Genomic DNA, 12,500 nt, shown 5'->3' on the forward strand with positions numbered 1-12,500 from the left:
AGTCTAGTTCGAAGATCTCGTGCCATTTTCTTTAAATTACAGACTATGTCTCTCCATTCTTTATCTGTAAACGTAACTTCAAGATCTTTTTCCCATATAATTTTTAATGAAGACATGGTAGTATATTTGCATAACAACATTGAATAATAAAGAGATGCTTCATGACCCATTCCATATCTTGCTATAATAAGAGATGGAACTTCTGCGCTAGAGGGAGCCATGTGAGGCTTAAATATGTTTTTTAAGAGACTATGTATTTGCATGTATTGCCAGTAATTATGTTTTTGCAAGTGGAATTCTACCTGTAAATCGCTGAAAGATTTGAGGTTTTGTCCTTCAAAAAGATTGCCCAGTGTCCTGATACCATTCCTCACCCATTCTTTCCAATAGAAAGAAGATTTTCCTATTCGCAAGCTAGGATTGTACCATATGCTAGATGATGTACTTAAGAAGGGGTCAAAATTAAGAATTTTTGCGGTTTTCATCCAGACCCCCCTAAGGCATGACAAAACAGGGTGATTCTGTACAGCAGGGGGGAGTGTAGCGGAAAGATATGCATCCAATGGGAGATCAGGACAGCAATGAGCCTCTGCAGTAAACCATGGTGGAGCCCGCTCTGGGGGGAGATACCACTGTGCCAGGTGTCTTAGGCAAAATGCGTAATGATACAGCAGTAAGTTTGGAATTCCTAAACCTCCCTGATCACCCCTTTGTTGAAGTTTTTTAAGGTGGATTCTTGCTCGCTTACCATTCCATAGAAAGAGGTTACATAATTTGTCAAACCTCCGAAAAAAAATCCCTGGAACATTCACTGGAAGGGCCTGCAAGATGTAGTTGAATTTAGGGGCTACTGTCATCTTCAAAACATTAGCCTTAGCCCACATGGACAAGTGAAGGGGTGACCACCTTTCTATATCAAGTTTAAATTTTTCAAGTAGTGGTTCTATATTAACTTTCATAACATCTGACAGGCTGGGTGGAAACAATATCCCCAAGTACTTAATGCCTTGATCTGGCCACCTAAAGTTGCCTGGGTGGAACAATGTTTTTGGACAGTATGCCGTTAGGGCAAGAGCCTCACACTTGGACCAGTTTATCTTATATCCTGAGAATTTGCCAAAATTGCTGATTACAGATAACAGCGCAGGGACGGAGGTCTCAGGGCGGGTAACAAAGGTCAAGATGTCGTCTGCATATAACATCACCTTATGTGTCATGGGCCCCACACGTATTCCAGTAAAGTTAGGGTCTAAGCGAATGGCAGCCGCCAGGGGCTCTAGAGCAAGGGCAAAAATGGCTGGGGAGGCAGGGTCCCCCTGACGGGTGCCTCTGTGTAATCTGAAGTATGGGGAAGTGAGGCCATTAGTTGTAACAGCTGCAGTAGGTTCCTTATAGATTAATCGTAGCAGACTGAGAAACACTCTCCCAAAACCCAGGTGTTCAAGAACCAAGAATAAATACTCCCACTCGACCCTGTTAAAGGCCTTTTCAGCATCCAACGACAGGGCCGCAGTGGGAGCCACATCATCTTTGACAGTCCACATTATGTCAATCAGACGACGTAGGTTGTCTGAGGAATGACGGTTGCGTATGAATCCGACCTGGTCTGAGTGAACCAGGGAGGGTACAACCTTGTTGAATCTATTGGCGAGGATTTTTGAGAAGATACGGCTGTCATAGTTAGTCAAGGAAATAGGTCTGTAGCTACGGCAATCTGTGGGATCCTTATCCTTTTTAAGAATAAGTGTAATGAGGGCCTGCGAGAGAGTGGGTGGAAGTGTTCCCTTTTCAAGAGCATCCATATACATAGCTAGCATCAGTGGTGCTAGGTCCGAAGCAAAGCACTTAAAGAAACAAGACGTAAATCCATCTGCCCCTGGGGCTTTGCCTGGTATACATCGAACAAAGATGGCGCCGTCTCGGGAGCTTAGTGGGACATATTTGATATGATTTAAGGTATCTACACGACTTTTTTTATGTCTACATTGACTCGGTTAGTTGTGTATACGCAACACCAATGTTGCCTAGGATTGTAGGTCTTAACTTATGCACTCTAGACCATTATTGAAAGGTTATGCTAACAGCGTAGACAAAAAAAACATCGAAACTAATGGTAGCTTCTAGCCTTGAGTGCTAATTAAGTAACGTGAGCAGGCATATCTCAACAGATATTGACAGCGCATTCATTTTGAAAGAGGAACAGAGAAACGCGATCAAGGCATTTGTCGATTGAAAAGATGTTTTTGCCGTCCTTCCTACGGGATCAGGTAAAAGTTTAATCTATCAGATGGTAATAATACTACGTTGCTCTGATTGGTTCTAGGTATCCAATTCAGCGAAGAGGAATTTTCTTTCCTGGTTCGTTGAAACACGCCCCATAATCACAGCCCAGTGATCCGGTCTCAGACTCATATTCTGACTAGAATTATGAGTATGACATCGTCAGGCTAGCTGTTTTATGTAGTTGGCTAACATGCGCCCAGCCTTATCCCCTCCTTCAAAGAAACGCTGTCTGGCCCTAAACAGTGAAAATTCCACTTTCTCAGATAACAAAGTGTTGTACTTATATTTAAGCTGGGAAAGTTTATGCAGATTGTTTTCAGACATGTTGGTTTTGAAAATCTTTTCAGCCTCTTTCACCTCTCTTTCTAGATTAAGGAATTCTGCTGCCCTTTCTTTCTTTTTATGAGAAGCATACTGAATAATGAATCCTCTCAGAAACGCCTTCAATGCTTCCCAAGCTATTCCTGGAGAGGGGGCTGAGGGAACATTGGTGTCCTTGTATAATGTAATCTGTTCTTGTAATAGAGATTTAAAAATTGGGTCTTTTAGTAGGGAGGAATTAAATCGTCATCTTCGTGATTTGCTTATATTGGTTGGTTGCCTTAAGTCGAGGGAGACCATTGCATGGTCTGACACCAAAATTGACCCTATGGTACTTGAGGTTACGTATAGGATCAGAGAATGAGATATCAGAAAATAGTCAATCCTAGTATATATGTGGTGGTAGGCAGAATAAAATGTATTGTCCCTGCCATTAGGATTAAGTAGCCTCCATACATCAACCAGGCCCAAGTCCTCACAAATGTTAATCAAGCTCTCTACAGACTTGCGTTGCTTGGAGTTAGAGGGGCGACTACGATCTAGAATCATGTCAAAAACTTGATTAAAATCCCCACCAATTATGATTGGCGTCTTTTGGTCGTTTTGAAACTCAGCTATTTTGCATTCCATAGAGGCAAAGAAAGAGGGCTCATCTAAATTGGGAGCGTATATGTTGGCCAGTATGTATGGATGGCCCTCAATTTCAGATTTTAAGATAACCATTCTCCCATGATCATCTGTGTATACTTTGTTGGTTTTAAATTGTAAATGTTTATGAACTAATATTGACACACCCCTGCTGGCACTAGAACCAACTGAGTAATAGACATGCCCTACCCAATCTCTGCGTATTTTTTTATTGTCTAGTTCTGAAAGGTGAGTTTCCTGGAGAAACACTATGTCATATTTCTTTGCTTTTAAGGTACTTAATATCTTTTTTCTTTTAATTAGTTGGCCCATACCCTTTGTGTTCCAGCTACAGAGCCTCAACCCCCTACTCTGGTCACTTCTGGTCATATATATATGTATTTAAGCATTGGTATGGTGCAGCCTCCAAATAAAACAAAAAATTCAACACACAGGGGAAAACTCCATCACAAAAACACACAAAAACAGAATTGGAGTGAATACACTCCATCAAGAGTGCTGGGAAACTCGCACTCTAAACACTAAGTAATTGACCTATCGCTAAGCCCCGCCCCCCATTGTGACAGCTGCTAAATCGGACACTTTATCAGAGCTGACTAGAGTTTACAATGGCAGCTATCAGTGACAAAACTCTATCCTAAGAGGCTCTAGACAACTTTTGGAGACAAAAGGACCTGATTTCGCCTAGAAGGCTTCAAAAGGGACTTAATTATGCAATGGAGGGATATGTATACAATTTAAAACTCGATATGGTGGATAACAAGCTTAAATTTGAGGCGAGAATTTACAGAGCTCAATGCAAGAGGGAGAAGCCTAACTCACGGTCATCGCGATTGCAGATAAATACATCCAATACCAGCATTGTTCATGCACCGCATGGGAAAGATACAATAAATTCACAGTCAGTTAATTTAACTAATCTGGAAGGCACCGAGATGTACACCTACGTTTATTAACTAGCAGGAACCTGCCCCTGACAGGACAGTGTCCAAACCATGGCTATGGTCCTAACTGTTTAGCTTGTTAATGTAACCTTTTTAATTACCGGCATGCGTGTGTTTCGTTCACGTTGTCATGTTAATCCATTATTAAACCTATCGTTTGTTTAATAAACTGTCCCATAACTGACAAAGTTACGCTAGCGCAGCTATTGAATCATTAACGTTAGCTAATTTGAACCAGAGATAACTTGCCTAAGCCTAGCATAACATCAGTGGTGAAAGTAAGCAGGTACTGTGAATAATGAGTAGGCCTATGCCTTTTATCATGTAGGCTTAGTTGATTGCTTTAGCAATGGGAAATTCTAACAAGAGTATGGCAGCTAATGAACGTAGCGTAGCGTTCACTGTGCGGTCTGTCACACAGCTTAATCCACCCACCGGAGATATTTTGGACCGGTCTTGTTTTCGTTTAGGAAATGAGATACAATATACCCCATTGCCTATCTTCTCACGATAACTCGTATCAGTGTTGTATCTATCCCATGCACATCGTTTGGCCATTTATGTTGAAACTACATTACCACAATTAGCCTACAGTACACACTTGTTTTTGTCCCGTTGTGGCTTGGGGAAAGGGATGAAATATACCCCATTCTGCAGCCTATCGGGATACCTGTCGGTGTTACGTGTACCCCAAGCACATCGTTTGACCATGTTTTTTTTTTTTTTTCATAAGCAACATCAATCGATCATTAAATTATTGAAAAAGGTCTCCTCCCTGTTGTTTTCAATGGAGTTATCGGAGCCGATGTCCGAGTCCAGTTCAGGCTGGAATGTCATTGGTTCATCTGCGTTCTAAGGGCGGTGCTTAGCGACAGGTCAATTGTCCGTGAAACACTCACTTTCAAGGCTACTCGACACGGCGACACCATCGAGAAATCGCCTGCTATGCCAGGACATAACCAACATTAAGTTACGCAATGCACTAACTAGGCTACATTCGTATGTGAAAATGCAGTAGGCCTACATCGCAATTAACTGAAAGATGAAATATTGAAAGATATATACACAAGGAGTAACAAGTAAATAACACAAATGCTCTCCTAACAACACCCAGGACTGTGGACGTAGCCTAATAAATTTAAGTAAAGCAATAGTTTACATCATGCCCCGATGAGCAAAGAAAAAAAAATGGACTGACATCAGTTACTAGGCAATGGCAGCGGCGGCAATAAGTCTATAATCAACCATAAAGTATTATTCAAGTTTCTTTCATTTTAAATCCGGTGTGGGATGTTTTGAGCAACTTACTGTAACGGCGACACGTAGGCCTGCGTCCTTTGTCATGTTAACCGTTTACTTGAACGTGTATGAGAGCAGTTGGCACTGCATTCTGAATCTGAAAACCATTTGGGCATTATAGTTCGTTGAATTGAAATATCTCCGCTTCGTACAGGCCATGATCTGCGTCCATCCAACGCACATTAAAGGTTGTTGATAAATTCCAATGCCTTCCCAGCGTCATTAAAGCGATATTCCGGTCCGTTGCTGAGAGAGAAAATGTTAAGCGTCGCAGGGTAGACAAGTGCAAACTTCATGCGCCGGTCGTTTAACTTTTTCTTGCATTCCTTAAACTTCTGGCGTTGCGCTTCCACCGCTTTAGTGTAGTCTGGAAAGATGCTAATCTTGCTGTTACTCCACATGATCTCCCCCTTAGCTCTAGCTGCACGTTGAATATGTAGAACATCTTGGAAGCACAGGAATTTTGCCACGATAGCTCTCGGTGGAAAGCCCTCCCGGTGTGTTGCCAAAGTGCGATGTGCACGTTCAATGACAAGCCCCCTTGGAAAGTCCAGTTCCAATAGGTCAGGTAGCACTCTTTCCAGAAATTCGACGGCATTCTTCTTCTCGCATCCTTCGGGAAAACCACGAATTCTCAAATTATTGCGTCTGCTCCTAGCTTCCAAATCATCGACCCAGTTTTGCATTCTGACCAGCTCACCCATTGGAGCCGGAGGGTTAGCACTTGCCGCCTCTGTAGCTTCTTCAAGAGAGGAAAGCCGGGACTCGACACTGTCTAGTCGTTCCGAAAACATTTCCAACTTCTCGTTTATTGTTATAGTTGTCTGCTTGATCTCTGTCAGGGCTACTTTCTGGCTGGCGTCCATCTGCCTCAGTAGCTGGTGCATGCTAGCTACTTCGGTAGCAAGGGTGTCTGTGACTGGAGCGCTATCGCTATCTTTGTCGCTACTAGCAGACTTTTCAGCAGCTTGGTCAGTGTTTTTAACCTTGCTGGCCTGTCTTCGCGTCTCTTTTGGTGGTTGAAGTGACATAATGGTTGTTAGAAGTTGGCCAAAGTATAAAACTGTTAAGTAATTAGCAGAAAGTTGGTTTAAAATAGTAATGAACACGATGGTGTCGGGAGCTCACTGTCTAAGCAGCCATTTCCCAGAGAGCGTCACGTGACTCCCACACACTTTTATTTCGACTTATATAGGGTGACCAGACGTCCTCTTTTCCCCGGACATGTCCTCTTTTTGAGACCTATAAAAAGCGTCCGGCAGGGATTCCTATATTGTCCGGGATTTTGCCTCGTCGAATGTTTCTGTATATTGAAGTTATCGCGGGGCGAAGGATAATTAGGGACCTGCTGGAAACACACCAGCGACTAATAACTGGTCATAATTTAGACAGAGTACCATATGCTATATATACCCTCGAAATGGCCAACCTATCTCGGTCATGGTGGTTATTATTTTGTAGAAAGGAAATAGTCAGTAGCAATCTATAACACAATTATATGCTTATCCTACATAAACTATGGAAACTATTAAAAAAAAACGATTCAATTAAATGAATAATTTCTTATTTTCATTGGTATTGTTGTCATATACAGATATGCAGTGATTTGTGGGTAATATTTTGTTGTCCAATGTCAAGTCTCTATTTGATCATGTGACGAGACGATCTAATGATGCAAAATCTAAACGTCAAGACCTAGAGGCAAAGTACACAGGCAAGCACCTTTCAAACATAAAGGTGGTGATGCATGATCAGTGGCGGCTGGTGGTTTTTAAAGTGAGGGAGGAAGGACTGTGCGCCTGGTTGCCATTGGCCTGCTTATTCCGTTGGTGGCATAAGTATGTGAGATACAAGTTGTTTCAGGGTGTTTTTGTCGCCTACAGTACTACAAAATAGCAGGCAGGGATACAATTGATACAAAGCCACCAGTGTGGCACCATTGTACTTAAAAAGCTGGTGGGCTGCATGTCTTTGGACTAGACAAGGCCAGAAGGAAAGGATGCAAAGCCAATAAGTCAAATCAGGCCTACTCTTGATTTGAAAAACTAAATTCTAAATTTTGGGCCTACCATTTGGCCTATTTCCCCCCTTAATTACTAAAGCTCTTAAGGTTATTATTTGACTAATTTTATTTTCAGCTGAAATAGTTTAAAAAAAATTAAGACACAAGGCCAAAAGTGATGCCATTTAAAATGCATCATGCTCTGAATCATTCACTAACATCCTTTCCACAATATTAAACAACAAGTAACAAAGCCAACAAGTAAGAGAACATTATTTCAGAACTATTAACATTAACATCAGATTATGCCAGATTATTACAGCTATCACTCAAAGTAGCCTAGTATGAGGCCAATGCCCAAATTACAAGTAGGCTAATTACAATAGATACGAAACACATCGCGTTCTGAAACATTCATTAACAATTTCCATTCAGAATTTCAGCTGAACGTGAACAGTCAGACTAACAATAGGCGTATGAACGATTTAAACAAAACAGTGCAGCCGATTGTTTTTTTATGGTACCAGTGAGCTATAAGTATTTCGCCTACCAGTTAGCATTATACGGCAGCGGTTTTACCATTGGGTTTAGTGACTTGGATTTTTGGATCAGGTTTCCCTGTTGTTTTGATACTAACCTCCTCTCTGTAACTCAATGAATGAAACGGTTTGTTCAATAAAACATGAACAATATCTTCGTTCTCCATTGCACGTCCTCTTTATTTGCAATCTTTCTACAACAATTTTTAAGGGTGACATGTTATCGATATCCTTCTACAGAATGGTTGAAGAGGGAAACTTCTTTGGTATTAATGCCGAATCCCCTCCCTCCAACGCCAAATCCGTTGTTTATTGGTTAAGCGATGTTGGCGCAGACTCAGACACTAGGGAGGTCTTTCCTCCCCTGGGCAATGTAAGTGAATGAGCCCCAAGAACCGCCAGTATCAGAGACAGATTCCATTGATTTCAATGGGAGCCAAAGGGAGGACGTCCTCCGTGCAGTAATTTCTTGTTACGATAGGGGGTGCTAATGTTATTTTAACTCAGGGAAACAAATTATAATATGCATAGTATTAAATACTGATATCAAACTGCATTTTTAAAGGAGTTTAGTCAGTTCAATTTCAAAAATACATTCTCAAAAGTTTGGGGAGGTTCTTCCTCCGTTTCCTCAATGGAAGAACCTCCTCTGTGCATGATATGCTTTTCAATGGAAAGGATAGCCAGCCTCTCCTGCTCCATGCGGCCAGGTAGGTAGGTCTTATTGAGTTTCAATTTGGAAAAAGATCACTCGGCTGTTACCACTGTCACAGATGTCAGAAACAATAGCAGAGCAGTGCACTGCACACCTTACCGAAGGTGGATTTTAGGGAATGATATTCCACAATTGGCAAATTGTGAGACTACGGACTGCTAGGCAATCTGCTCCAAAACAGGCCCTGAATGATAGGTCGCCGCCGAGCGCCTGTTTCATTGTATATGTGTTTTTCAGATGTTGGTAAAGCTGCTGTGCCACCGCAACAAATCGTGCCTTTCATAAGTGTTTTTAAAGAACCTTTCAGCACTTTGACCGTTTGTTTACGTTAGTGTGTCAGAGTGCTATTGTTGATAGCTTTCTTTTTTACATGTCTACTTTCCCAATACAATAGCCGAAGTAACTAATTCGACTGTAGAATCCAACACATTTCTGGTAATATGTATTGGTAGATACATTAATATTAAGACATTAATATTAATGAGAGGGAGGCCAGCTATCAAAGTTTGTTGTTGCTTTATCTTTTGCAAAAGGAGAGATGACACAATGGATTATACATAATTACAACATAGGAAAGTTTAACTTTTATATATACGTATATATACGCCTAATGGTGTGTGTGTGCGCACGCCTCTTAACTAGTAAATAGCGCGCACTAGGGCCCTTGATAATAGCATGCCCCCCCCCCCCCCCCCCCCCCGACCGTCACCGCTGAAGTGTCCTCTTTTTCACCAACTCAAATCTGGTCACCCTAACTTATAGGCCATCTAAAAGTACACTCACATCTCAATTTCAACCTGTGAGTTACGCAACATCACACACACATACTGTACACACACACACACACACACACACACACACACACACACACACACACACACACTTTGATTTCGACTAGTAGGTCACCTTGAATTACACTCACATCTCGATTTCAACCTGTGAATTACGCAACATCACACACACACACACCTCATCTTCAAAGCAAAGGGTCATTCTATTGTCACACACATATGGCACACCCTGTTTTCGACCTGTAAGGCACCTAATCAATCTTTTTGAAGTAGATCTGTGGGCAGATGGGGCAGGGAATGTTAAGGTGCAGGAGGGGCTCTTATGGGGCATGGGGCTGTTAAGGGGTAGGTGAGATGGGACGTCGCCTGGCCTGTCATGGAAGCTGTTAGTCCACTTCATCCTGCTAAAGACATGAGTGAAAACATTGTTTTAACAAGTCATGAGCATAGCTACATAATGGCAGGGGATGTTTTACAGTTGCATGTTTTAAAGATGCATATTGGAAGCATAGAGGTAGATTTCATGTTGTTTTGATAGGTGATTGTGTTTTTCAGCATGGAAGCCTTTATCATGCTAGCAGGATAGACCAACTTACTGATTTTTAGCCATGGTAATAACTTTGTTTTTAAGCGCCTGTAAATCTTAGCCTCTTATATCACAGAAACAACCTTAAATCCCTTTACCTCGACCTTCCTAAAGTGACCACCTTTAAAGCCCTATCCTCGACCTGCCTAAAGTGACCACCCTCAGCTCCTATTGGACCTACCTAGATACCATGACGCATTTGTCTGACTTGTAAGGATTCCCATGGCAACGATCTCTTGACAGTCCACATGGCCCTGCTTGCTTACCATAAGGGTATTATTCCCTCAGATAGTCTCCTTATTCTAGGCTAAAATAAAATAGTCACAACATTTCCTTGTCTGTGATTATAAACAACACACACACACACAGAGACAATAATCCTCACAGTCTCCTCGTGTCCTCTCTGTGCAGGAAGCACAAGACGTTGTCTCTCATCAAAGATGGCCGTGTGATTGGTGGGATCTGCTTCCGTATGTTTCCGTCGCAGGGCTTCACTGAGATCGTCTTCTGTGCCGTCACCTCCAACGAGCAGGTCAAGGTACAGCAGGCTTCCTACTCCTCTCTCCTGTTTAGAGCGAGCTGTCTGTCTCTCCTGTTTAGTGCGAGCTGTCTGTCTCTCCTGTTTAGTGCGAGCTGTCTGTCTCTCCTGTTTAGTGCGAGCTGTCTGTCTGCTTGGAGTCCCCTCTCTCCTGTTAAGTGCCAGCTGTCTGTCTGCTTGGAGTCCCCTCTCTCCTGTTTAGTGCCAGCTGTCTGTCTCTCCTGTTTAGTGCCAGCTGTCTGTCTCTCCTCCTTAGTGCCAGCTGTCTATCTTCTTGCAGTCCCCTCTCTCCTGCTTCCAGTCTAGCTCTGTCACTCTGTCAGGTCCCCGCCCTTATCATCTCTTCCTCTATCTCTCCCTCAAATCTGTACTCTTTCCTTCTTTTCCTCTATTGCTCCCTCAGGTTTCTGCTTCCTCTCTCTATCCCATTATCCGTCTTTCTCTTTCTCTTTCTCTTTCTCATTCCCTTTCTCTGTCACGTCTGATTGGCCAGTTAATAGTGTGTTTGATGAGGGGCTTTAGCATGCTTTGTCTCCTATGATTATCTCAAATAATACGGTTATAAGTATAAGTGTGCTTAATTAGAAACACCCACCCTCATTATTTTTTGCCCTCTCAAATATTACAAAACTTCTTTTGAATTAGCAACAGTCACCCTTGTAATTTTTGTTTCCTCAAATAATACAGAAAGCGTTTTAAATGAGAGCCCCTCTCCCTGGTTGGTATGTGTTGTGTACCTGTGCTTGTTTGTGTCTCAGGGCTATGGGACTCACCTGATGAACCATCTGAAGGAGTATCACATTAAGCACAATATCCTCAACTTCCTCACCTACGCAGACGAGTACGCCATTGGTTACTTCAAGAAGCAGGTCAGTGGGCCTTAGCCTCCTCGCTCCGCTGTGACGGCCTGTGTTCAAAACTTGTGTGTGTGTGTGTGTGCTTGTGTGCCTGTGGGTGTGTGTGTGTGGACTTGAGTATGGTGATCTGGTGTCGACTTGAGTACGGTTATGTGGTGTGGACTTGGCTTGCTGGAGGCCCATAGGTGTCATTGGTGTTATAGGCATATAGGCATGCTGTACGGTAATTCTTCTGTCGCCCCAGTGTACCACAGATATTAAATACTGTAATGACTTAAGTAAGTGATTTTCCATCTGGCCTCTGGTCTATCTGTGACCCACTTGTGCGTGTGTCTGTGTGTGTGCATGCGTGCTTGCGTGTATGGGTGTGTGTGTGTGTGTGTGTGTGTGGCCCACTCTCTCCACCACTCAGGGCTTCTCCAAGGACATCAAGGTGTCCAAGGCCAAGTACCTGGGCTACATCAAAGACTACGAGGGCGCTACCCTCATGGGCTGTGCCCTCAACCCCAACATCCCCTACACTGAGTTCTCTGTCATTATCAAGAAGCAGAAAGAGGTGTGTGCTTCTCTCTCTCTCTCTTTCTCTCTCTCCCTCCCTCTGTATGTGAGTGTGTGTGTGTGTGTGTGTGTGTGTGTGTGTGTGTGTGTTTATGGTTTATTTCAGTGTCATTTTCTTCTTGGTTTCTGTTTGTAGATATTTTAGTTGTTTATAATGTCCCCCTCTGTCTATTTATGTCTCAACCCTAATACCCCCATTGTTTTTGTTCTCTCTCTCCCTCCTCTCTCCCTCCCCTCTTCTCCCCTTCTCTCTCCCCTCTTCTCTCTCTCCCTTCCTCCCCCCTTTCTCCCCTTTTCTCTCTCCCCCCTCTCTCTCCCCTCTTCTCTCTCTCTCTCCCTCCCTCTCTCTCCCTCTCTCTCTCCCCCTCCCTCTTTCCCTCCCCCTCTCCCTCCTACTCTCTCTCCCTCCCTCGCTCTCT

At 42.9% G+C, this 12,500-nt stretch overlaps 1 protein-coding gene across 2 annotated transcripts in view; it reads left to right on the forward strand.

The window, feature by feature from the left end:
* The window catches only part of kat2b (K(lysine) acetyltransferase 2B), a 26,971-nt gene that overhangs the window by 8,311 nt on the left and 6,160 nt on the right, over nt 1–12,500 (forward strand). For both annotated transcript variants that reach the window (XM_080858803.1, XM_080858804.1), the window contains exons 11-13: nt 10,540–10,666; nt 11,425–11,535; nt 11,936–12,079. In XM_080858803.1, the coding sequence (XP_080714929.1) occupies nt 10,540–10,666; nt 11,425–11,535; nt 11,936–12,079 (382 nt within the window). The remainder of the gene's footprint in view (nt 1–10,539; nt 10,667–11,424; nt 11,536–11,935; nt 12,080–12,500) is intronic.

This window comes from Sprattus sprattus, assembly GCF_963457725.1.
Source record: "Sprattus sprattus genome assembly, chromosome: 20".
In the NCBI taxonomy this organism is placed as follows: domain Eukaryota; kingdom Metazoa; phylum Chordata; class Actinopteri; order Clupeiformes; family Clupeidae; genus Sprattus; species Sprattus sprattus.